Source organism: Nicotiana attenuata, chromosome 6 (assembly GCF_001879085.1).
Source record: "Nicotiana attenuata strain UT chromosome 6, NIATTr2, whole genome shotgun sequence".
In the NCBI taxonomy this organism is placed as follows: domain Eukaryota; kingdom Viridiplantae; phylum Streptophyta; class Magnoliopsida; order Solanales; family Solanaceae; genus Nicotiana; species Nicotiana attenuata.
The window spans coordinates 40,467,822-40,495,484 of record NC_031994.1 but is presented as its reverse complement, the minus strand read 5'-3'; the positions used below and the strand labels follow the sequence as shown (position 1 = coordinate 40,495,484).

Here is a 27,663-nt window from a genome sequence, read left to right as displayed (position 1 = left end):
CTTCACTTGGTACCAACACATTTAACTATGATTGTATGGTTACAAATAAGTTGTTGGCAGAAAATAGCTCTAGTTGTGACTCTTTTGACTCTTGTGTTGACTTAAGTAGCCATCGAGTAGTCCAAATCGAGCCATTTGTGATTCTCAATCTTAGCTAGGGTTGTTGTCGGTCCTCGACTCTATTTTCTTTTAGCAATCCAGAAGTGTGAGGGGTGAGATGTTTAGTTGTAAGTCCAAGTACCCGTGCTAATGGTCTAGAACTTGCCCCGAATATTTGTCTAGGCGAAATTCTAAGTGTAGCTTGGCTTGAGAAATGATCGTAGGCTCTCCTTGATCCAATTTGAAATGTTCCATAGCCTACCAATGTGATATCCCTAGTCAACCCCTTTGAGCTGAAGCCCTTTTTCTTTCAATAACCACGTTACAAGCCTTCATCCGTTTTATAATGACCCTCTCTTGGCACCCAATCTTTCCTTAGCATTCTTGAGAAATATTTGGCAAAAACATAAGTTTGGGGGAGAAAAGAGGAGTTTGAAAGTGATGAATGGTACAAAGAAGATAAAGAAATGAAGAAAAGGGAAGTCAAAGAAAAGAAAGAAAGAAAGAAAGAACAACAAAGAAAAATGCCAAAAAGAAAGTGAATAAAGTGAAGAGTTGAAGGGAATCCAAAAGAAAATAAGGAGGAAAGGTTGAAGTAAATAGAAAAGGAGAAAAACGAATATCATGATCAAGAAAGAGTGACGTTACGTCTCTCTAGTTCCCCCGAGGAAGAAGAAAATAACTCAATGAGTCGAAAAAGTATGAGCCGAAAAAAGAAAATGGAGTGCTTAAGGAAAGATGAAAATATTCTATTCCAACGAGTCCTACCTTGATCCAAAAGCCTTCATTACATCCCGCAAAAGCCCTACATGATTTCAGGTTGAGTGAGCTTACATTAGTGGTGATTTACACGAGGGGCAAGCTTATGGTACTTAAAGCCGGGCTTGTGACGTTCTTTTGAGAAAGATGAGCGAACTTTTCACAATCCTTGTTTCGAGTGTTACATTCTAAAGTGAGATTTGCTAATGGAGAGTAGAGAAGGAGGAGTTTGGGATCCACAATGACCTAAATGAAAGAGCGGGCTTCCTTGATGAATAGAGTCAACTCTTGATGCTCTAGAGTCACACTAGAACTATGGTACTCAAAAAGTCATATCATGGTGTCGTTGATAATTCATATGTGTTATGGGTAATTGTTGGTCCCAATTGATGTGTAATTGATTCATCTTAGGCTAGCTGAAATATCCCCTTTTCTAGTGAAGGTGGGAATTGCCTTATTTGCTTGAGGACAAGCAAAAGCTTTTTGACCGCTTATTTGTTCTCTTTTACTTGCGTTTTAGCTAAAAAATGCTTAAAGGTATTCACGGAAACTAACGAAATGTGCTTACTTGCGGGAATATTGGAAATCGAGCCAAAGAAGTCAAAATCAACTCATAAAGGAGTCTAACGTGAACAAGAACCAAAACAGGGCAACAGAGCCAGCAGTGCGGACCGCACGATTCTAGTGCGCCCGCAGAATGAAGATTCAGAGAGTGGTTTTTGGCCAACTCAGGGAGTGCGGACCGCACTGAATTGTAGGGCCGCATCCATTATTATGCGGTCCGCAGGATTGAAGATTCAGAGAGCTGGAAAGTAAAGGAGTGCGGACTGCAGCATTTTTGTGCGGCCGCATAATCGTAAGTGCGGCCGCACCCACTTTTATGCGGACCGCAGAAGCCTGAAGTGCCAAGCTCAAATTCCTAAGACTGCCGACCGCAGCACTTTTGTGCGGCCGCAAAAGCCCATTGTGCGGACCGCAACAGAATTATGCGGCCGCACAACCTTTGCAGGGGCATTTTTGTCAGATATTTTCAACTTAGTATAAATAGAACTTTTTATCATTTTTAGGTTAAGTTTTAGTTTTGCAGAGGTGCACCTGAGCGGTTTTCTTTACTTCTTTGAGTAATTTTGTACTAGATTGACTTTTTAACATTAGATTTTCTTTGTTAAATCAATTATTATGCATTCTCTCTTAATTTCTTCTTGCATTTTTTTATTTTTCATGAGTAGCTAAATCTTCCGGTAGGGTTGTGACTCAAACCTAGTGTGAGTACTTAATGGGTATTCAATTTTAGGGCTTGTTTGTGATTGGGTTAGTGATATTTAGCCTTGTTTATGCTTAAATTCTAGAATTAATGGTTGCAAACATTGATTCATGCCTAATTGACCTAGTCTTTGCTTGAGAAAGAGAGATTAGGTTTAGGAAAACTTGGGTAACAAGGAATTGGGGTGAACTCAAGAAAGTGATAGCCCCGATTAAAGGGTCAAATCTAGAGATAGTAAGACCCGACTTGAGCTTATATCACTTGATTTTGCGATACCCATTTGGGTTTGAGAAAGCCAAATTGGGCAAAATCACTCAAACTACCGAGAGATATAGAGTAAGCAATTGTGTGTGATGCTATACCACGATCCCAATAAATCAAACTTGCCCTATAGTTTACAACCCGTTAGGTAGCCACCTAGGTGGAAGTCACGACCCTAGATTCCTTTATCATTTGAAAAACAATCAAAACCAAAAACACTATTTTCTAGTTTAATACTTGCAATCATTAGATAAAAGTAGAAATAGAAACAACCAATGAATATGCGGAAGTAAATCTAAGGCATATCTTACATTTACTCTAGTTATATACCTAATCTGATATCTAACTCCCTGAGGAATCAGCCCCGACCTGTGTTGGGATTTTATTATTGTATCGACCGCCTCACTACCTAATTGCGGTGTGAGTTTGGGCGAGATCATAGAGTAACATCAAAATAATTGCAATCACAAAAGAACAAAATGATTTTATTGATAAACATTGCGGGTTACAACTTTGTTTATCCCTTGATTCTTTAGGGGGTATTTGCAGACATCAAAATTTTAAAGGATCAAGCTAAATCCTAAATTAAAGATACTACGAGACTCCTGAAATCCTAGGAGTCTATCAGGGTTTCTTGGAGCTCACTCTACCATAAACCCTAACGGACACCTATATAAATGGATACATATACCTTTGAAGAGGCGTCTCAAAAAAATCCCATAAATCTCGGGATATTCATAAAGGGATCAAGGCATAAAATAATGTCGTGATCAATAAATGTTCCTAGATAATCAAATACTTCAAGAAGAATATCCATACAATGATTGACTTTCGTGGAGATCAAATAATCCAGAGAGGTTCATATCATCCTACGTTCGAGAATACGCTCATCTAGCCTTCGAATCACGGAGAACAATTCGGATGAAGAATAAAGGGATAAACAGAGTTGTAACCCGCAATGTTTATCAATAAAATCACCTTATTCTTTTGTGATTGCAGTTATTTTTCGTGTGTTGAAAAGTTACTGCAAACAAATTGGCACGCCCAGTGGGACCAGTTCTGCTCTTCATTGCTTCCTCTTGTAAATCGAAAACTCCAAGTTTTCAAAATCATTTGTTGCGATGGGCGAGTACTTCAAGTCTCGTCTTCAAGTTTCGGCAAGCCTACACCTCGACAAACTTTAAAGTAGGGGGCATTTGTAGACATCGAAATTTTAAAGGATCTAGCTAAATTCTAAATTCAAGATACTACAAGACTCTTGAAATCCTAGGAGTCTATCAAGGTTTCTTGGAGATTACTCTACCCTAAACTCTAACGCACACCTATATAAAGTGATACATATTCCTTTGAAGAGACGTCTCAAAAATCCCATATATCTCGGATATTCACAAAGGGATCAAGGCATAAAATAATGTCGTGGTCAATAGATGTCCTTCTTGATAATGAAATATTATCAAGAAAAATATCCATATAATGATCGACTTTCATGGAGATCTGTCACGACCCAAAAACCACAAGTCGTGATGGCACCTAACTCAACCCGCTAGGTAAGCCAACTAACAGAAAATACAACTCAACTGATTATAAGAGAATAGAAAATAGATAACTGAACATTTACAAATTTACCCAAGACCTGGTAGTACGAATCACGAGCTTCTAAGATTTGGAATTTCAAAACTGATACAAATAAATACACGTTCTTTTTGAAGGTTACATAAACAGATTAGCAATAACATAAGACACCAAGGACAAGTGGTGGCTATATCCAAACGCACGAACATCTTCCGAACCAGCACCCGACGTCACTAGCAGCTCCGATCCAAAATCTGCACGCAATATGCAGAAGTGCAGTATCAGTACAACCGACCCCATGTACTGGTAAGTATTTTGTCTAACCTCGTTGAAGTAGTGACGAAGCTTTTAGTTAAAAGATGCTTATTGTTATAACTTGTACATTAGATTAGCAATAAAGCAGTTCAAAGCATAATAGATAAAGGTATCATATACAACTTGGCGAGACAGTCAATAATTACTTAAAGGAATCACAGTACTAGATTTACAATCTTTCCCAGTATAAGAAGTATATCCAAGATATCATGTCAAACGACACGGTAAAATCCTTCGTGCTTCTATCTCTGCCTCACCATATTATATATATATATACATATATATATATATATATAATTTATTTGTGACAAATCAATTAGCACGGCAACACCCTTCGTGCGTTCAACTCATCCTCCCAAATGTACGAGTAACAGAACCAACCAGATGATAGAAATATCGATAACAGGAATTACAAGGTAGGAAGTATGCAAGTACAACAATGGACAAGGATACACATGTGGGCAACAGTAAAAGGCTAAGCGAAAAGCACATGAGTAATAATAACAATTGGAAAACAACGAATATCAACTTTAATTAACTAGCATATTGGAGGCCTAGGTACAAATATAATAAATAAGACGGGAATACATGATTTCACAAGTTGACAGGTAAGGGCATGAATGGCTAACATGGTGGAAGGCTTATACTAAAGTACAACAGAATAGACACAACATGAGTATAATTATAAAAGTAGGAAATAGGCATGGTATTTGCAAGTTAAGCAAGTAGAAGGTTTGAGCAACACAACAACAATTGAAATAGAGATCAATGACATAACAATAGCAACAAGTCACATTAGATCTATAATTATGACAATAACAGTTCAAGATAAAGACATGAACGTATACACAGAAGACTGATATCAAACATAATGCATGTCCCTCATCCTCGCCTACACGGAAACACCCATCATGCCATGACCTTGCGATAACACACAATCATAACAATATAAATGAAACGGCACGGCATCACCTTTCGTGCTTTTACTCTAAAATGATATGGCACGGCATCACCCCTCGTGCTTTTACTCTCAATAACATGGCACAACATCACCCTTCGTGCTTTACACTCTTCCTCACATGATAATAAATATAAAATGGCATGACATCACCCTTCGTGCTTTACACTCTTCCTTACCAAGCATATGAATATCAATAAAATGGTAAGGCGGGAAGTATAAATAACATTGAGGAGAGCGTTCAACGAATATTCCAAACAAATTCTCAATCACTGCTTTACAAGTCAACAATGATTCAATGAACCCTCAAGGGCCATATAATTCAAGTACTTCCTCAAATCACACCATTTATCAACAACACAAGTATGGAATCTAGCATCTCAAACTATCGGCCCTAGCAATGTAGAAGTGATTTTTGCATAGGGATGACCGAACTAGACACATCCATGTATTCTCAGAATTCTATCAAATTTGATCAAGTTATATTAGTCTAAGTCTTGATTACTAACATATTATACTACGTTCTTAGTATCGGTAAATCTAGTGAGGCGAAGCAAGGAAGTTATGTATTCTACAACACACAATTATAGCACAACCTACCCCCGAGCATGATTAACCCCGACACATACATATACGCTCGTCACCTCATATATGTATCACCCCCGCATGTAGCAACCAATGACAAACAGGAGGAAAAATTCCCTCAACAAAGTTAGGCAAAACACTTACCTCGATTCGGCTAACTCAAACTCAACTTAGCCTTTTCCTCTATAAATTCGCCTCCGCTCGACTCAATCTAGCCAATGACGACTTGAATACATCACACAATGCAAGAGAAAATAACTTCAATTAATAAAGCTGTGATTTTTATTCAATTTCTAAAAAGTCAACAAAAGTCAAACCCCGGGCCCTCCCGGTCAAAACCGGGGTCCAAGGGTAGGTCTTGACTACCCATAGCCTCACGAGTCCAAATATGTGTTTTGTTTTCAAATCCGAGTCCTATTCGACTCTCAAATCCTAAATTTTTATTTTTCAAAACTTTGACAAAATCCCCAAATTTTTCATAGTTTTCTCATGAATTTGATGCTAAATCTTGTATAAAATCATGAAATATAGTTGGAAATTGATTAAAGATACTTACCCAATGTCTTGGTATGAAAATCCCCTCTCAAAATCGTCTCACCTCGAAGCTAGGGTTCAAAAATATGAAAATGAAGCAAAACTCGGAATTCTCAGCACTTAACAGGCTACAGATGTCGCATTTGCGAACAGAACTTCGCATTTGCGAATGAACAGTGTTTTCGCAATTGCCATAAATGGTTGGCAATTGCGGATGAACAATGTTTTCGCAATTGCCACAAAAGGTTCGCAATTGCGTATGAACAGTATTATCGCAATTGCCATAAATTGTTCGCAATTGCGAATGAACAGTGTCATACCAGAAACCAGCAAAACCTAAACTTCTCCGAAATGATCCGAAACCACCCCGAAACTCATTCAGAACCTCCCGGACACAAACCATATATGAATTTCAATCATAAAACACACTACGAACCTGCTTGCGCACTCAAAACACTGAAAAGAGGTTGTCTTAGCCCGATATTGACCATGGTCAAACTCCCAAATTTCTTAACTTTACTAGTCTCTCAACCAATGATCCAAACATACACCCAAGCCCCTCGGGACTCCAAACCAAAAGTGCACACCAGTCTAAAAATATCATACGAACTAGCTCGCGCGATCAAATTGCCAAAATAACACCTAGAACTACGAATTGGACGTCAAATCAAATGAAATTTTCAAGAATGCTTTGAAATCTCTATTTTTACCACCGGACGTCCGAATCACGTCAAACCGACTCCGTTTCCCACCAAATTTCACAGATAAGTCAAAAATATTATATTGGACCTGTACCGGGCTCCGAAACCAAAATACGGACATGTTATCAACAATGCCAAACATTCAATCAATTCTTAAAAATATTAGATTTTTCAGAATTTTAATTTTCAATAAAAATTCATAACTCAAGCTAGGGACTTCGGAATTCGATTACGGGCATACGCCCAGATCCCATATTTCAATACGGACCCACTGGGACCGTCAAAATACGAGTCCGGGTCCATTTACTCAAAACGTTGACCGAAATCAACTAAAATTAACTTTCTAGGCAAAAGTTCTTGTTTTTATCAGTTTTTTAAGCATTTAAGCCTCCCAGGTCAATACCCGGACTACGCACGCAAATCAAGGAAGGCTAGAATGAGGCTCTAAAGGCTTCGAAACACAGAGTTTGGTCCTAAATCACCGAGCGAAGTGCAGATACTCAAAACAACCAGTCGGGTCGTTACAAGATCAAATAATCCAGAGAGGTTCGTATCATCCTACGTTCGAGAATACGCTGATCCAACTCTTGAATCATGGAGAACAATTCGGAAGAAGAATCAAGGGATAAACAGAGTTGTGACCCGCAATGTTTATCAATAAAATCACTTTATTCTTTTGTGATTGCAGTTATTTTTCGTGTGTTGAAAATTTATTGCAAACAAAATGTCACGCCCAGTGGGAATAGTTTTGCCCTTCATCTCTTCGTCATCTAAATCAAAAACTCCAAGTTTTAAAATCGTTGCGATTGTCGAGTACTTCAAGTCTCATCTTCAAGTTTCGGCAAGCCTACACCCTCACAAACCTTGAAGTAGGGGACATTTGTAGACATCAAAATTTTAAAGGATCAAGCTAAATCCTAAATTCAAGATAGTACAAGACTCTTGAAATCCTACGAGTCTATCAGGGTTTCTTGGAGGTTACTCTATCTTAAACCCCAATGTACACCTATATAAAGGGATACATATTCCCTTGAAGAGGCGTCTCAAAATCCCATAACTATCGGAATATTCACAAAGGGATCAATGCATAAAATAATGTCGTGATCAATAGATGTCCTTCTTGATAATCAAATACTTCAAGAAGAATATCCATACAATGATCGACTTTCATAGAGATTAGGGGTGGGCATAAAATCCGAAAAATCGAATTCCGAACCGGACCGAATTATTTCGGTATTTTGGTTTCGGTTTTTTTCGGTATTTCGGTCTAGTTCGGTACTAAATTTTCGGTATTTCGGTATTTCGGTTCGGGACTCGATTTTAGAAATCTAAAATTTCGGTATTTCGGTATAACCGAAATACCGATTTTTAAAAGGCCACTGCCCATCCCCAGCCCAACGCCCAAGCCCACCCACCCTTCTTAATTTTATTTCCAGCCCAGCCCAACTGCCCAAGCCCACCCATCTTTTGTTAGCTGGTTAATAGTTAGAGTTAGGGCATGAGTAAAGACGATAATTTCAATTGACAAGTTTCATCTGCTCAAGCTCAGCAGACTGCTGCAGCGCTGCTACGATTTGGCGTCGGCGATTTGGATTTTGGGGGGATTTCCGACTTCGCACTTCGCAGCTCCGACTCCTCACTCCCCAGTCTTCAATTTTCAAAGGTATGTTTCTACTTTCTAGCGATTTCTATTTTCTAGCGATGGAAATGAATTTGATGAAGATTTCTAGTTTGAAGTGTTGTACTATTGGGTGTTTCTGGTCATTTTCTTGGGTTCGAAATCTACTATAGTTGTTGTTTTTGCTGTTTTGCTGCCTGTGCTGTTCTGCTGTCCACTTCTCGACTTTGCGAAGTGCGAAGTCGGAAATCGCCCCAAAATCCATTTTTGGATTTGTTCTGTTCTGTATCTGTTCTGTTCTAATTTGCGATGTGCTGTTCTGTAATCTGTATTTGTTCATTTTTCTGCTATCCAGATAACTCCCTCAATCAATAGTTCAATACAGTAATTCTTGACACGATAACGAATGAGGATGAGATGATTTGAGCTATTTCATGTCATGAATATGTTCTTCTCCACGATTGGTTTATGTATTGAAACTGTGAAATGTATTAGTTCTAGCTTCATTATTTCCTTGTCAGGTTATTAGATCTAGAAACATAAGTTATGTTAGGTGTTTACAAATTACTTTATAACAGTTTCTTTTCATTCATCCTTATGTCTGCTTAGGTAACTAGCATGCTAAAATCTGTTTGGCTTTTTGTTAAGTTGACATATGAAACACTAGTGAATGGGCATGATTACACAAATTAGGGATTATGAGATAGTTATTTGAATTAAAAATCAGTATTTAAACACGATATTTCAATTAAGGTGTTTCTGCTCCCACTTTTCTGCTCCCTTTGATTATATTTGTAACCTTGATCAACTTTTGTAAATAGCTAAATGCCTATGATTGTACCCATGATTGTTATTGTGTTTATATTTGTTTAATTTTGTATAGATGGCAGATACAAGTAGAGTAAGTGATGCTGGTTCAAGTGAAAGTTTACCTATTACGGTAGATAGTAAACACCAACACCATTGGATACCCAAGATTCCAAACAAAAAGGAAAGCATGCAACTAGGTCTGACCTTTGGAACCATTTTTGATAAATTTGAGGTTAATGGGGTTGGGGAAAGCACGATGTCGATATTGTAAACAAGCCTATGCGGCTAATTCATCTAGGAATGGAACAACAGGATTGAAGAATCATTTGCTTTAGATGCAAAGAATACCCACTTAACATTGATAAAGATAATAGTTAAACAAAGATTAAATTTTCAATCTTGCCAAAATGACGAAGGATCAATTTTTGGAAAATTTGAACAAGAAGTTGTTAGGAGGGCCTTAATTGAGATGATAGTTATTGATGAACCCATTTAGCTTTGTAGGAAAATGAAGGCTTTATGAAGTTTAATGAGAAAAACTCAACCATTATTCGTCTTCCTTCTCGTTAGAACAATAACAAGGGATTGTTATGAAGTTTACAGTGAAATGAAGCAAAATCTAAGGAAAGTCTTTTAGAGAAGCACAACCAAAAATTTGGCCTCACAACAGGACACATGAACTTCACTACAAAGAATAAATTATATGTGTTTGCAGCCCACTTCATTGATAAGGATTGGAAGTTGCATTAAAAGAATACTAGATTTTTGCCCTATTTACTAGTCATAAGGTGTGAAGAGGATGGCTAAAGTTATTAGGGATTTGTTTGCTTGAATGGAAATTAGACAAGGTTTTCACTATTACCGTGGACAATGCTTTCTTCAAATGACGTCACAGTTAAAGAATTGTCTTAACAGTTAGATATTGGAAAACTAATATGATGAGTGGTAAGGCATTCATTCATGTGAGATGCATGGCTTCATATACTAAATCTATTGTGCAAGATGGTTTGAAAGAACTTGATGCTTCTGTGACACGTGTTAAAATATTGTGAGGTATGTTGAGATCTTTTGCCTGCAAGGACCTTAAAGTTTAAACAGTGTTGTGCACATGTAAAGGTAGAATGTACCAAACATTGTGTTTGGATGTTCCTACTAGGTGGACTTCCACCTATTTGATGTTGGACACGGCCCAAACCTTTGCAATGGCCTTTGACAAGTTTTCATCTTTTTGATGATGGATTTTCTGCTTATCAATGTTCTCATGTTTGTGAAGATTGTAGTAGTGCAGGTCCTCTTGATTCTTGATGATTGGGTGAATGTGAGGAATGTGATAGAGTTTCTTGCAAGATTTCACGAGCTAACTAAAAAAGTTTCAGGTCACGTTATGTCACTTGTAATTCTCATTTTGAGGATGTATCTGAACTTTATTGTCATTTGAAAATGTGTTTTAGCTAGTGAGGATGAGCCATTTGAGAAAAATGGCTAGCGAATGCAAGAAAAGTTCAAGAAGTATTGGGTGAGCCTTGAAAAGATGAATATAAAATTGATTTTTATTGCTTCTGTGTTGGAATCCACGTAACAAATTTGAATATGTTGAGGGAGCACTTGAAGAACTTTTTGGGAGGAAAAAGGAAGAAATAAATGCTTGAGGTGTATGCTTATATGAATTCTTTGTTTGGAGAGTATCTAAAAAATATTCAACTGGATCTGTTCCTCAATCTCCATCTAGATCTACTTCATCTAGCAACACATCTAAATACATCTAGTGGGTAGTGTATAAGTGCATCAAAAATAAGGACTAAGCTTAGCTTGAAGAAACAAAAGGAAGACAATGGGGGTGGGGGTGCTAAATCGGAGTTGGATAAATACATTAGTGAAGAACAAGAACCTTTTAGTGAAGACTTTGATATCTTGAGTTGGTGGAAAACACATGCTCCTAGATTTCCTATTCTTTCGGAGTTGGCTCGTGATGTGTTGGCCATTCCAATTTCTAGTGTGGCGTCGGAATGCGCATTTAGCACCGGTGGCCGTATTCTTGATTCATTTAGGAGTTCATTGACTCCTAAATGTGTGCAAGCTCTTATTTGTGTTCAAGATTGGCTTAGAGAAGAGAACAATCCTATTAGTGTTGAAGAAGACTTGAAGTATCTTGAGGAACTCGAGCTTGGTAAGCTTTAATATTTTGCGTGTATTTTAGTTCAAAATAATATATCATGCTTTTTCATTTGTATGACATATTTGGTCGAATTATCTATAAATATGGAAAATAATGGAAGCACTACTAGCATTGTTTGATGTATAGTTGCAACTTGCATCTTGAGTGGTAAGTTTAATACTCTATTTGTTTGGTGATATACTTAATACTTTTGTAGTTTTGTTTTGTTATCATCAAAATATTATATTCTAACTTATGATTTATATTTTTTTTAGGTTCAAGCATTGTGGTCAAGTCTATAATGTGTAGTTGTGTACAGATGCAATTTGGAGTTGGGCAGAATTTGGCAAACTTTGGAGTTGTGTACAGTGCACTGGCGTTTTTGTTCACTGTACAGTGCACTGGTGTTTTTGCTGACTGTTGACTGTTGCTGCAACAGTGTTGCTGTTGCATCTGTTAAGTTTTTTACCAAACGTTGTTTCAATTAGAAATATGTATTGTTTCAATTTCAAACGTTGAACAGTGTTTGTACTTTGTAATTGTTAATTTGTTAGGCGTTATTAGAGCTTGAAAGACTGTTTGAAATTGTTAATTTGTTAGGCGTTATTAGAGCTTGAAAGATTGAATGTGCACTGCCCCACTGCTATTAGTTTATTACTTTAACAGTGAATGTACTTTGTAATTGTTAATTTGTGAATGTGCACTGCCCCACTGTTCAACGTTTATTACTTTACAAGTGAAACTTTGTGAATGTGCACTGCACTGTTAGGCGTTAGCATTGATTATTTAGCGATTATTAAACCGAAACCGTACCGAACCAAAATAAGAAAAACCGAACCGTACCGAAATATTTTGGTATGGTATTTGGTATACACAATTGATAAACCGAATACCGAAATACCGAACCGAAATTATTAAATACCGAACCGAAGTACGGAATGCCCACCCCTAATAGAGATCAAATAATCTAGAGAGGTTCGTATCGTCCTACGTTCGAGAATACGCTGATCTAGTCCTCGAATCACGGAGAACAATTCGGAGGAAGAATCAAGGGATAAACAGAGTTGTAAACCGCAATGTTTATCAATAAAATCACTTTATTCTTTTGTGATTGCAGTTATTTTTCGTGTGCTGAAAATTTATTGCAAACAACTGGCATCACTAAAAATACATTTAATTAGAAGAAAATCAAATCTTGTATGTTTTAACATGCTACTGTTGTGATTTTTTTTTTTTTTTTTTGCAAAATGTGCAATTTTTTTGGCTGAAAAATATTAGCGGGAGTTATTTTTAAAAAAATATAGAAAATATACAAATGTGTTTGTTGAATGTGATTCGAGGATAAAACCATAATGAAAAGAATAAATGGACGTCGGGAAAATATAGCAATTGAATTTATAATATTTGCAGAATGCGATTATAAAGTTTGCGTGCCTAGTTACGATTTATAATTCACGTATAAGAAAAGTGATTTATATAATATTGCAAGTTATAAGTCGCATTTAATATAGCGATTTATAAGTCACATTGTGTTATTGTATCAGTGCAATATATAAGTCGCATTTGATTTTGCGTCTGTACTAATCAAACAAAACAATAACAAAAAGAAAAATAAGCAGCAGTAAAAAGGGGAAACGAAAGCGCACACTCGAAAAGTGTTTCAAAAACCCTCCCTCCCTACCTCTCTTCTTCTCCTCCGTCACCGGCAACGACAGCTGAAACTCTGAAAGTTAAGCTTCAAAATCTCATCTCACATTCATACTACAACCGTAAAGGTTTCTTTTTCTCTCACCCTTTGCTCAAATTTTCAACCAATGGAGGGAAGAAGATTCGACGAATCCTCTGTACTTCCTCACTCTGTTACCGTCGGTTCCGGTCTCCGGTCTTCTCCTCCACCTCGTCCTCCCAATTACACTTGTTGCCGAGTTCAGGTAATGTTAAACACCTCATTTTCACTTACAAACACTTTCTTACACTTCCAATTAATTTCAATAGTTAAGTTTAAATCTATGTTTTGCTCACCTCGTTGTTTTCCTAGTTTATCTATTTTGCTAATAACAGCTTAATTTGCATTATTTTTAATCCTTTTTGTGCTAAAAAGGTGCTGTAGTAATAAATGTAAGAGATTTGTATGTCAGTGTAGGGATATTGTTTGATATAAAGAATCCCTAGTTTTAGAGGACTATAACTATATTTGTTTATGGCTAATTATTGAGTATTGGAATGACATGGCTCCAATTATAGTTGAATGGATATAGCCTCATGGTTTAGTTCAAGTGGCAAAGGTTGAGGACTTGTGAATAGGTCACATGTTCGAGCCTTGCGCCATCTGAACTAAGCCTGGTATTTAAGTTGAGAAGGGTTAGAGCGGCCCATTACCCCCGAGTTTTGTAGGCTGCTGTTGATCCTAAGTTGGCCCAGACAGGCATCTCGGTCTTTAGAAAATGTTAGAGTTGAATGAACATAGATGATTCCGGATCCGAAAGTGTAGTTATTGTTTTTGTTGTTGTATGTCCAATTTGGAATAGTATTCATAATATTCGTTATTTTGTGATGTTACTCCTTAGTGTGAGCATGTATTTTTAGTGGCATTGCTGTTTGCATATGCTTTGCTTATAAACCAACTCCAAGGGAATAGAATCTCTGTTTTTCACATACGATCTTTGTCAAGGTCAAACTCTGTGGTGAGTTAGGTCTGTTGTGATGCAGTTGGGTGTTCTAGTGGGATTGGGAGGGTTTCTCATTAAGAGCGCTCTCGTCAGAACCTTAACGATGGATAGTGTGTATGCTGAAAGAGGACACCGCAGGGATACGGCTTTACGAAATAAAATTGGAGATTTATTAGGAATACGCTTTTTTCCATTAAGATTTCATATTGACATGGGGTTTATGTGGTAAAGAGCCAATTACGATACTGACAGTATCTTATAGTCATGGAGTTCTTTTCTCTCTTTACATATTGGCCTCTCTATAGCCGTGCAGGCAAGTCTTTTTATGGCTGACCGTTTGATGAAGAAACGTCCTTGGTTAAGCATCTTTGTGGTTTTCTGCATGTAAAGCTATTTGGGTTGATGTGGGGAAACCTGTAGCAATTCCAAAAGTCTAAATTTGTTATCTTTGAGAATGATGGTAGCTTTTCATAGTTTGGGTAATTTTGGATCTATTTATATGTCAGTTGTGGGCAGCGCCTGGTTGTACTAAAAAGAATATGACGACTCTTTTTCGAGAAGATATATTGGTACTTAGAACTTATTATTTGTTACAAATAGCTACTCTATCTTATTTCAATTTTCTTTCGTGAATTGCATCATCACAACCACAACGTATCCAGTGTGATCCCATGGGTGGGGTATAGGGAGGGCAGAGTGTACGCAGACCTTACCCTTACCTTGGGTGAAGTAGAGAGACTATTTCTGATAGGCCCTCGGCTCAAGAAAAACGTTTTCAAAATACGTTTAAAAAAATACAAGAGTAAAGACGCTATGATGAAAATACCAAGAAAAGTAAAGTATTGGTAGCAAAAATAGTAAGATAACCAAAGCAAAGGCAACAACTGTAGTAATAAAATTGAAAAATAATATAACAATAATAATACTAATAAGGAGAAGAGGGAAAAAATAAGGTGCTCTAAACTAGAATCATGTCCTCCCATAGAAAAGAGAGAAATCGCTTGACTACCTATTAATCTTTTATCCTAATCCTTGACCTCCATGCTCACCTATCTAGGGTCATGTCCTCAGTAAGCTGAGATGTGCCATGTCCTATCTAATCAACCTCTCCCCAATTATTCTTCGGTCTACCTCTTCTTCTCCTTAGACCTATCAATGTTAACCTCTTGCACCTCCTCACTGGGGCATCTATGAACCTCTTCACATACCCGAAGCACCTCAACCTCGCTTCCCTCATCTTGTTCACCACGGATGCCACTCCCACCTTGCCCCATATATCTCCGATCCCAATGTTATCTCTCCTAGTATGCTCACACATCCATTTAAGCATCCTCATTTCCTCTACTTTTATCTTCTGAACGTGTGATTTCTTGAGTGGCCAATACTCTGCCCCATACAACATAGTTGGTCTAATAATCACTCTATAGAGCTTACCTTTTAATCTTAGTGGCACCTTCTTATCACATAGGACACCGGATACGAGCCTCGATTTCATCCACCCCACTCTAATACGATGTGTGACATCATCATCAATCTCCCCATTTCCTTAGATTATTGATCCAAGATACTTGGAGCTTTCTCTCTTGGGATGGCTTGTGTATCAATCTTCACTTTCATATCCGCCTCATGTGTCGCGTCACTGAATTTGCACTCCAAGTTTTTGTCTCGCTCAATTTGACATCTTTAGACTCTAGGGTCTGTCTCCAAACCTCCAATCTAGCGTTAACCCTGCCGCATGTCTCGTCAGTCGATACTATGTCATCTGCAAATGTATATTGCATCAATCTGCATGCAAAATTGAATCATTGAATCACCATCGTATTTTGAATCAAGGGTTAAAACTAGGAAAATAACTAGGCACCCCGAAGGATCTTACTTGGTTAGTTGGTTATTTAATTTAGTCTCCGAGTTGGTGACTTTTCTTAGACGGAGACCCAGGAGCAACTAAGCAAGCTAAGGTTTTGCTGTTATTCTTTCTGACTTTCCCTTCGTGTGTTGTGCATGAGGAAAAATGTTTTCTTGAAAAATAAGTAGGTTTCACACTTCTTTTCCGTGTTTAGTTAGTTAGTGGAAAATTATTTCTGAAAACTATTTATTAAATATTGATAATGATGTCGGTAAATTATGGATTGCTAATGCTAATAATGTCCAAGTGTTGGTAGGAGCAAGGGTGGATGGCCTTCCAGTTTTATAGAATTATTTCATAACTGGATCTCACTGCAGGGAGCATTGAAGCACTTGGCATCAATTGATCCATTGGAATTATGTGATGAAGCCAAAGTAGAGCACTGCCGGGCAACTAGAGATCTAAGAAGTTGTGGACGACATGTACAGAGTGTGTTGAATTCATGTGGTCATGCCTCTTTATGTGAGGAATGCAGCCAGAGATGTGATGTTTGCCCTATATGTAGGATCCCTTTACCAAAAGATGCCGATAGACTTCGACTGCGCCTATATTACGAGTGCATAGAAGCAGGTCTCATCTCCAAGAGGTGTGATGATAGATTACAAGAGAAAGAGGACAGTGATAAACAACTGGTTGCTGATATCCAGCGGCTTTACACTTTGTTTGATGTGGCACTGGAAAACAATCTGGTTTCTCTAATATGCCACTGTATCCTTTCATACTATTAGTACCAGTGGTCGACTAGCATCTTTTGAGTTTCAAATAGTTTTCTTGCAAGGAAATTAGTTAAAAAGCTGTTAATCTTTTTCTTTATTGTTCTGTTAATTCTTTGTGAAAGGAGAGAACCATAAAAGGAATAAATTGGTGGTTGATTGTATGGTTCTTTTCTTACTTAGGAGAGTAGAACCTCTTAACTTCTTAGTAGTTGGTTATATATTTTATTATGTTGTCTTAACGGCTGCAAACAGATGTGACGGATGTTTGTATGGATGAAAGTGCTGTTTCCAGTGATCCCATCATTGCTTTCTTGCTTGATGAGGTGGTGGTCAAAGATTGGTGCAAGAGGACGTTCAACAATATTTTGACCGAGATTCAAGTGATATGTATCCTAATAATTAAAGCTTGTAGTGTACTTCTAATTCCTTATCAAAGGGGAAATAGCATTCCTTGATTTTGTTATAGATAAGCTATCCATGAATGCACTGAAAGAGAGCTTGAGTTTATTTCTCAAGTTCTCTGTCAAGTTAGGTGGTATCTCTAACGTCATTGATGTCTTGGAATCATCATTCAAAGGTTCTCTTTCTGCAAAGCTTCATGATCTACACCACCTTCAAGAGAGCATCTTAAAGACAAAACAGGTAAGCTTTCCAGAGATTCTTGCAAGTGGACCCAAGCCACCTATTCCTCATTTCGTAGTTTTGCCTGTTTCATTTATTGGTTGCTTTTTTTTTTTTAGAAACACATGTATGAGCACAAAAAGAAATTGCACAGGTTCACTATTTTTTTACGCTACTTGCATTAACTAGAGATTCTGGATGGTGTGATGAGCTAGTGATTATCACTATTCAGCTTTTGTCTGCACTGGTGCTTTCTGTATCTATTATGTTACACAATTTGAATTTTGTATCTTGCCGGTCTGACAACTTCTTGATAACACTCAATGAGATTATTACTGCTGTGCAAATCTGCAGCACATGGATATTATGATTTGGTGTATAAGGCATGAGTTCTTGGAGAATGTGAGGTCTAGGCATAGAGATTTTGCATCGTGGCGAGCTCTGGTCAGTGGAAGGAAATCAGCTGCAATTAAACGTGCATGGCCCGATTCAATAAATCATTCTGAGGAATCCAATGGACAATATCGTTCCACTCTCTTTATTGAAGATGCTCTTTCGAATATTGAAGCAGCAGAGCGGGGAGACGTAGATGATCATGAAGAAGAGTTAGCACTTGCCTATTTGCAGAAGGATGGGGGTTCTTTATATTCGCGGTCAAAAATAGAGGGAATGGCTGGATGCTATCCATTTGAGAATTTGCGAGCTGCTGTTGACATTCTCTTTTTACGAGGAAGTTCAGACTTGGTCGTCGCAAAACAAGCAACTGTATCCTTTTGTAATTAATATTTAATATTTTTTGTGTTTTTGTTTTCTTTTTTGGATAAGTAGTTCATTTGTAGTGTTTTTTTATGAGAACTGTTCCCTTTCTCTTTTCCTTGATCCTTCAAAGTTCTTGTATTATATGTTTGACCGGCAATGGACAGTACCTGATGAGGAGTGGAGACATATCATTGATGATTTTGCTGCCACTTTTGATGTGACCAGACACTCGCTATTGGAATCCTTTACATTTTTCCTTTTAGATGATGAAGGTGCTCTGGCTCTGAAGGTAAGGATGGAAGTTCTATTCAATAATAGCTGCTGAGAGTATTTTGTAGGCTTCGTTATCTTGTAATAATCTCATATCAATTTTTCTTAATGTCGTCATCAAAAATCAATTTTTTTATTGTCAACTGTGCTCCTAATGAGTTGTAACTTGTGCATTTGCATTGTCTTTCTCTGCCTGATTTTATGATGTAATCAAATGCTATTGAACGGAAATGAAATTAGTGATTGGAAAAGGACGAGGATACTCAATGTTAAAATGTATCTTTTCCTTCCAGGAGAGTAGACTAAATATTTGGATTTACTTTTATTCTTTCCGGGGTTTTGTCGGCGGGAGCGGGGCATCTATTTGGGGGAAGACCATCAGAGATGATGCTCTTCTTACAGACAGTACTGCCCTACGATTGCCTTTCTAAAGTTGAGAGATATTCACGTTGTGCTTCAGGTGCACATTGCAACGTTCCATTATCAGACTTGGCTAGCAGCTAGAGTGTTTACAGACTTGTAGGGTTTTGACACATTTTATTCCTCTGCGGCCAGAGTTTATGTGATGAACGCAATTCCGCTTTATGTTTCTATCTTGGGCATCTTATGAACTGTTTTACCTTTTGTCATTTCCACAACCTGAGTAGACTTGATTATTGTCTCTTCAATTTTTCCTTTTTAAAATAAAGAAATCATCACTGTGAGCCTTCTTAAGCATGTGGTCTTTGGACTGGTGCGGATGCTGAATATCAGTTACTTGTATCCCAGGAAGCCTGTCAACTTCTCCCAGAAATATCAAGTCCCACAGTACACCCGAAGGTTGCTCAGGTTCTCTTGGAGCGGGAAAACCCTGATGCAGCTCTCATGGTTCTGAGGTGGTCTGGACAAGACGGGACACAGCTAGTTTCACTTCGGGAGGCTGTGACTGCTGTTCGTGTGCGGGTGGAGTGTGGACTTTTGACTGAAGCATTCACGTATCAGAGGCTGGTCTGTGCTAAGATCAAGGAAAAGAAGTTGAGGGGTGAACAATTTCAGAGTGCTTCTGTTGAAGTAGATGATCAATGCTGGTCGTGGGGTCTCTGGGTGGAGACTCTTGTCACTGAAATTTGTTGTCTTTGCATTCGGAGAAGCTTGGTTGACCGTATGATAGAACTGTCATGGAATGCTGATGAGGAGAAACATCTTCATAAATGCCTGCTGGATTTTGCTGCGGAGGATCCTTCCACGGCCACAGGAAGTCTTCTTGTAGTTTTCTATTTACAGGTACTTCTTTTTATATCCAGGCATGTTCTATTCTGCAGTTTTCTCAGCTTGCTGTTGCACTCATTTCTTTTATTTTGGCAGCCATTTACACACATACGTGTTTTTCTCTTTCACTTGAATTCATTTACTAGTTACTACCTGTAAGAAAATTAAACAAGTATTATGCAATTATCCTTTTGGTGTTGGCCACTGGTGACTAGACTTTTGTCAGATTGCACTTGATTTTTCATGGCAACGTACTGGCAGTAACTGGAGGATTGACTTTGAATGTTGTTCCTTCTGAAAGTTTTTTTAAAGCTGCGTAAGATCCATTGAAGTAGGCAGTCTTAACTATTTCATCCAGATGAGTGTCAGTTAGAAACTGAGTGTCAGTTAGAAACATTGCGAAATGTAGATCATTTTGGATTGGTTGACTTTTCACCCAAATCTACTTGCACTTAACTTTTTTATTTATTTATTAAAGCCACCTTGTAGTGGCGGGGGGTTTGGCATCGACCCCTACCAGGTAGATCAATAACCAAAATAAGAAAACATAAAGGAGGGGGACATTAACCCTAGTTGTGATTCTTTAAACTATTTTGGATGCCATACCAGACAAGTATTGGATCGTTTTCCTTCCCTACTTGCACTTATCTAATTATACTGATTCAACACTATCAGTGATGGACCTCTGGATGGTATATAGAGTATTAGATCTCGTCTGGTCCGGTTGCTTTACCTCTGCTCATCTTCCGCATCGCCCCCTCAACCTCCTCAACCTTAATGTCATTTTTAGGACGAAGAAGATGCCCGACGTATGGAGGTGGAGTTTGATGGTGTCGTTGTACAAGAATAAAGGTGATATCAAGAATTGCAACAACTATAGGGGTATCAAGCTGCTGAATCACACTATGAAAGTTTGGGAGAGGGTGGTGGAGAGGGAGGGTCATGAGAACTGTGTCTATTTCTGAGAACCAGTTCCGATTCATGTCGGGGCGGTCGACTACAGAAGCCATCCATCTTGTGAGGAGATTGGTGGAGCAATATAGGGAGAGGAAGGACTTGCATATGGTGTTCATTGATCTAGAAAAATCCTACAACAAAGTCTCGAGGGAGGTTCTGTGGAGATGTTTGGAGGTTAGTGGTATTCCAGTAGCATACATCAGGGTGATTAGCGATATGTACGATGGTGCTAAAATTCGGATGAGGACTGTGGGAGGAGACTCAGAACATTTTTCGGTGATGATGGGGTTACATCAAAGTTCGGCTCTTAGCCCATTTTTATTTACTCTGGCAATGGATGTGCTGACGCGACACATCCAAGGGGAGGTGCCATGGTGTATATTATTTGCAGATGACATAGTGCCGATGGACGAGACGTGTAGCGGGGTCAACGCTAGGCCGGAACTTTGGAGACTGACCCTAGAGTCTAAAGGTTTTAAGTTGAGTTGAACGAAAACTGAGTATTTGGAGTGCAAGTTCAGCGATGGGACACATGAAGCAGAACTGGACGTGAAGCTTGATACATAAGTCATCCCAAGAGTGATAGTTTCAAATATTTTGGGTCTGTTATCCAAGGCAACGGGGAGATTGACGAGGATGTTACACATCGTATTGGAGCGGGGTGGATGAAATGGAGGCTCGCATCAGGTGTTTTGTGTGATAAGAAGGTGCCACCAATATTTAAGGGCAAGTTCTACAGAGTGGTAGTTAGACCAAGTATGTTGTATGGTGCCGAGTGCTGACCAGTCAAGAAATCCCATGTCAGAAGATAAAAGTAGCAAAAATGAGGATGTTGAGATGGATGTGTGGGCGTACCAGGAAACATAAGATTAGGAATGAAGTTATTAGGGACAAGGTGGGAGTGACCCCTTTGAAAGACAAACTGCGGGAATCGAGGCTGAGATGGTTCAGACATGTGATGAAGAGAGACATAGACGTGCCGGTTAGGAAGCGTGAGAGGTTGACCATGACGGGTATGACTTCTGAGGAAGGGTAGAGGTACGCCTAAGAAGTACTGGGAAGAGGTGATTAGGAAGGACATGACATTGCTTCAGCTTACCGAGGACATGGCCCTAGATAGGAGGTGTGGAAGTCGAGGATTAGGGTCGAAGGTTGATAGGTAGTCGAGGATGTCTCCTAGTATTACCAATAGTATTAGTAATATTCTTATTTCCTGTTCCTAGACCTTTTATTATATGTTGTGTCTTTCTTACGGATAGTATTAGTACTATTCTTGTGTTTCTTATCTCTAGATATTTGTTAGTATACATGAGTTTTTGATTTTTTTCTTTTCTTTTTCTTGTTGTTGTTATGGTTGGTTGCTTGTCATTGTTCGTTGAGCCGAGGGTCTATCGGAAACAACCTCTCTACCTTCACAAGGTAGGGGCTCTACTTGTGGGATTATACCGATTTTTTTTTTTTTGTTGTTGTTATATCGAAGAAAAGAATAAGTGTATGTCAAGGGGACATCCCGACAACTACAACAAACTCTTTGGTACAAGTTATGATAGCCATTTGCAGTAAACATGTTTATTATACTATTATACAGATAAGTCTTTGACCTTAAGCGTTATGATTGTACTATTTTGCTCTATTCACCCTGATTATTTTTCATCATCTAGTACCTCAAACATGCAACTTAGAGGCTGTTTGGTCAAAGCTTCTAGGAGGCCGAAAGCACTTTTTTTATGTGCATATTTTTTTTTTTTGAAATTTGAAGTGTTTGGCCAAGACACATAAGTGCATTTGAGCAGTAGCAGAAGCTGTTTTTTAAGGAAAAAGCTACAAGTTCTAGCTTCTTCCAAGAAGCAAAGGCAAGTAGAAAATCAACTTTTCAAGACAGAAATATCCCTACCATAAATTTCCATTCCCCAAACTAACCCTCATTAATTTAACCTTTTTAATTTTTGTTTTTGCCATCGCTTTCTTCATTGCTTTTTATTCTCCTTCTCCGATTCTTTGGAATAGTCTCTTTACTGTAAAAAGATCTCTTCTTTTATAATAAGATTTATGGAGTAGATTTTTAATGAAAGAATTACAAGAAAATACACGTGACTTCACACCATAACAAAAAATTGCCATGTTTAGGTTTTACTTGATTTAGCCCATATTGTACATATTTTGAAAGTACTAACAAATTCAAAATCTGTATTCTTACTACCATTCTAAAAGCCATGGAGTTAAATCTATATTCTCACAACCATTGTTTTCACGCTCTCTTCTTCTCACATCTTCTACATATGCTTCAAGGGGCCTTGTATTTTCTGCTTCCCCTCATGTGTCACTTGGTTGTAATGTAAGAAAATTAAAAAGTAGAAGTCCACCATTGAAGGCCTTTCAAAGCTTTGCTTTCGAAAATAGGATTTTTTGAGTTTGTTAGTTGTTCGGATTGAGTGTTGTTCCAATTGATTGAAAATATCAAAAGGAGTTCAAAATTTAAATTTGAAGTGGTTTTGAGTAGATTTGAGCAAGATTTGAGTTAAATTTCAGAAAAGACGCAAGGAAGAAGACGAAGTCAGTTCTTTGTATAATTATGTATAATCTTGTATAATAGTGTATATGAATGTATAAACACATCTTATACACTATTATATACACTTTTATACACCTTTATACAAGCGTCTGTGGACGAACTTATTCCACGATTTTCAGTTGCAATTCTTGTTCAAAACCAGTCTAAATCTCCGTTAAATAACTTCAAATTTTGTATACAACCTCCTTATACTATTTCTAACAAGTCTAAATAACACCCACTCCAAATTTCTCACAAAATCAAATTTGGAATTTAAACCCACATATTTAGGCTTGTTAAAAATCTAATTTTCACCACCTAAATGGATTTGGTCCGTTGAACTAATATATGAGTCACAGTTACTTATTCAAAAATTAACTTAAAAGCTTGAGCAATCTGTTTCAAAAATTAAATAGTAATTTCGAGAACTTATTGGAGTTGGGTGTTGAATCTTAGCCTATTATTTTTGGGCTAGTTGGTTGTAAATTGAAATATGGGCTATGAAATTGAAAAGTAGGGAGCACAATTGTTCTTATGTGAAATTTTTCCATTTTTAGTTTATACTGAATGATGTATATTGATATATTTGAATCAATCATGTAAACAATAAGTAATATCATATATCCAATATTATTTCTTGGATAACTATATTTTATGTATTAAAATCTTTGATGTATATATTTTTACTTTATGGTTTATAAATTCAATTCTCTTTTAAATAATAATAGTTGTAAATTGTACCTTTACCTTTTTTTTTTATTTATTTATAATTTGACGCTCAAAAGTACTTTTTGGAAAGATTATTTTGCGTACATCCCACCCTCCCTAGATCCCACTTGTGGGATCACATTGAGTATGTTGATGATGGCCAAACACAATATTCTTATCTAATATTGCAAAAAACACTTCTCAAATGAATTGGTCTAACACAAACTACTTTTTTCCAAATGTACTTTTTGAAAAACACTTCTCAAAAAAGTAAGGCAGCTTGGCCAAACATGCTCTTAATATAACATATTTGCTAAAAATGCTACTACTTCGTTGTGTACAGCTGCATTCTCTTTCTCCCTGTGTGTGTATTTCAAGCAATGAAGGAATAACGAGCTTGATGTTGGATGGATTCCTAAGTTTTTCGTGTCTAATTTGTGACTCACATCCCTTGTCAAAAAAAAAAAAAAATTTGTCTCTCACTTCAAGTGTTAAATTTATGGAATGAAGCTCCACCTATTATCCCGGTCACTTTGGTCAGACATTTCTCTTTGGAGTTTTGAGTTAGTATCATCACAAATAGAATAGGATTATTATGAAGACATGAACAATTAAGAAAAATGTGGAATGGGATTATCTTGTTGGTAAGCAAAATTGAGTTATTGAATTATATTACTGATGATAAAGCATGTGAAACCATTAATGATGAGAATCATATAGTTTACCATACCGAAGATACTTCTACTTGAGCCTGTGGATCATATCTATGCGTATATGTATTAACCGGTATCTCTGATGTTGGGAGGTAGCTGGTGCCAAGTGGAATAGTCAACCTGCAAACTAGCTGATTGGACACCATCTTTATTAAAAAAAAACAAAAAAAACTAGGAATGTTTGTGTTATATGTATATAATCACTGGCAGGAGTTGATTTCAGGATTAGTTTTGGTACTCTTTTGTCTGTAATCTGTCCATCTGGATGGGGATTTCATATGGTTCCTAACGATTGTAGTACTGTCTTTTCGTACAGCGTCAAAGATATGTTGAAGCATACCAAGTTGATCAGAAGCTTCAGAGCATGGAGGAAAACTACATTTCTCAAAATTCCGCCACAGAAGAAGTCTTAGACAGGATAAAATCAACAAATCATTGGAGAACTTGTTTGGTTGTAAGTGAACTTGATCTTTTTGGATTTGTTGTTCTCTATGCATATATAGGATTTGAATATTTACTAGTGTCAAGTTTTGGTGTTTGAATTGGAAATTGTTAAGAGTGAATAGTACTTGTTTGCTCTGTGAAACATGAACCTTTTTTTTAATTTTTTTTACCCAGATCCTACTCTGGTTAGGAACACACGTCTGCCTAAACACACTGATCTTGTTGTCATTCAAACAGATTATCTGGATTGTTATACAAAAAATCATTTGTTTCCATGTCCTAAATCTTAATTGTTCCTTTACTGATTGTATCTCGCTAGCAGCCAGGACCAGTATGTATGGTTACCATAAGATACAAGCAGTATCCCCTTTTTATTTTATGTTACCTAGTTGACTGAGCATGAGATCATATCAAGGTTGCAATGGTTGTTTTGATATGGTACTTCCCGTCTTCCCTACCTGGCTTTCTCGACAAACTATTAAGAGGTAATCTATGAAACCCACTGGGTGCAAACAATTTCTGAGGGCCATCGGACTGGATAAAACTTGAATTAACCGTGGTGCACTTGCAGGAAACTCCTTGCCGAGGGCCTGTGCACCCCCGGGATTAGTCGGGGCTCTTAGAGACTCGGACGCCCGGTGCAAATCAAAAAAAAAAAAAAAAATTTGAAGTTATGGTAAGAAAGGGAAACTGCAAAAAAGATAGGGATTAACTAGTTAAATTGTGACGCATAGCAGTGTAGGTCAGTGATCATTGAGTCCTTTACTACTTAAGGTCATTGTATTGCTTCGATGTAATAATGAGCTGACTTCTCATCTTCCTTTCCTGTTGTTCTCTTTGATCACTTTTCAGCTTTTATGATGACAGTGACTTAAACAATTGTCATAGTCTTACTTATTTTAATGTGTAGAAATGTATGGGTTGTAATATTTTGAATTTTTTTCCTATGTTTTAGGACAAGGGAGTAGAGTTGTTACCAAATATCTTACAACAACAAGTGAGGACAGGGAAGTTGCCTGAAGTTGTTACTTGTAAGGACACAGTTGACATTTCTTTGAAGCCCAATGCTGAAGCTCATGAACCTATCTTGACCAGTTTATTGGCTAATCCTCCCACTGATTCTACCCTCGTTCAGCGAGTTGATATTGTTAAACATTCTGTTCTTGATGCTCCACCTGCACTTGGGGGATCATTAAATCTATCTAGCTTTAAAGTTGGGCATTATGGTTCTCCCAGTTCCCCATCTAATTTCTTTAATGATGCTCAAAGAGTATTAAAACCTGAAAGTATCCTTGGCAAAAAATTGAGATTTGATGAGATTGCGACCCCTGCAAGTCGTCGTATTGATCCTCCCCCTCCTGAGATGAAGATCTCCAGGAATTCATTAAGGGACTCTTCTATTAGCCGCCTTCGCAATTCTCAAACATATAGAGTTTCACCAGAGAAGTCTCAAAATGGGTTTCCGAAGGAATCTTATATTTTTCACCAGTTTTCTGGTAACCATGTAAATTCTCTTACCAGCAACAGAGGCATATTAAAAGATTCAGTTGAAGATTCATACATGAATTATCCTGGTAAACGTCTACTGTCAGATGCTGCTGATAGACCTCGGATGTTACCATTAAATGATTCGATGGATATAACCTGGAGGTAAACCTTAATTTTTGTAAATCCTTCTATATCTATCAGCACATTTTGTTGTCTTAGGTTTGATCACCAAGCTTTAATCTAATTTTGTTATTTCGCTGATTGTCAACTTAAAAGTCATGAAGAAGAAGGTTCTCCCACAGTGCGTCTAGAAACTAATGGTGGACCAAGGTGGAGGTCCGATGCCACCAGTGAAGACGAGGATTATTTATCACCGGATGGACTCGCTGGAGTTGCCTCTCCTGCACGCATCTCAAGGGGAGTCAGAAGAAGCAGGATTGCGAGGAGATGATGGACCTTGGTGTTGTAGAATCTGAGAATGTGACTAACATATGTATCCCTTTTGCTGGATGTGGCTTTTCGTTGGAGACCAGAGTTGAGAGGCATTGAAGTTTTTGTTAACAGGTTGCTGCTTGAATTTCTCCTCTTGGCAATGGTAAACTTGGGTCGGAACTGATTTTTGAAGCTCGGCCCCTCGACGTTTCCTCTTTCGACCCTTGCATGGTTTTCACTTGGATGCACCGCATACTTTCAAAGAGCAGCCAATGTCTGGGTTAACAATTTTTGTATGTGAGATTAGCGATTTGAGGCTTGGTTGTAACATATTTATTGTTTCCTTCTGAAGTCGTGCCCATATTACGGAAATTCTTTGAAAAGCATGTAGATAGATGCGTAAACTGACCTTGATATTCTGTAATAGGCTTACCTTCGGCTTTTTGTTTCCATTTTGTTGTCGAGCAGTTAGGTCTTTTGCCACCCATATGCAATTGATATCTGACTTTAGAGCACTAATTGAACTCTTAAGTCCATTTTAAATCTCGAG

General features: G+C 37.7%; 1 protein-coding gene across 1 annotated transcript; it reads left to right on the top strand.

Moving 5' to 3' along the window:
- LOC109226870 (E3 ubiquitin-protein ligase HOS1) lies at positions 13,220 to 27,653 on the top strand. The gene is made up of 10 exons (XM_019391765.1): positions 13,220 to 13,562; positions 16,524 to 16,914; positions 17,175 to 17,309; positions 17,389 to 17,564; positions 17,898 to 18,308; positions 18,433 to 18,591; positions 19,341 to 19,835; positions 25,066 to 25,203; positions 26,149 to 26,843; positions 26,958 to 27,653. Exons 1-10 carry the CDS (start codon positions 13,446 to 13,448, stop codon positions 27,130 to 27,132), a joined length of 2,892 nt encoding a protein of 963 aa, XP_019247310.1. The 5' UTR covers positions 13,220 to 13,445; the 3' UTR covers positions 27,133 to 27,653.

Excerpts from the sequence above, each read along its gene's own strand:
- LOC109226870 (XM_019391765.1), top strand. The coding sequence starts at position 13,446 with ATGGAGGGAAGAAGATTCGACGAATCCTCTGTACTTCCTCACTCTGTT. Across the intron at positions 13,563-16,523 it reads ACACTTGTTGCCGAGTTCAG|GGAGCATTGAAGCACTTGGC; the intron begins GTAATGTTAAAC and ends ATCTCACTGCAG. Across the intron at positions 17,310-17,388 it reads GACCGAGATTCAAGTGATAT|ATAAGCTATCCATGAATGCA; the intron begins GTATCCTAATAA and ends ATTTTGTTATAG.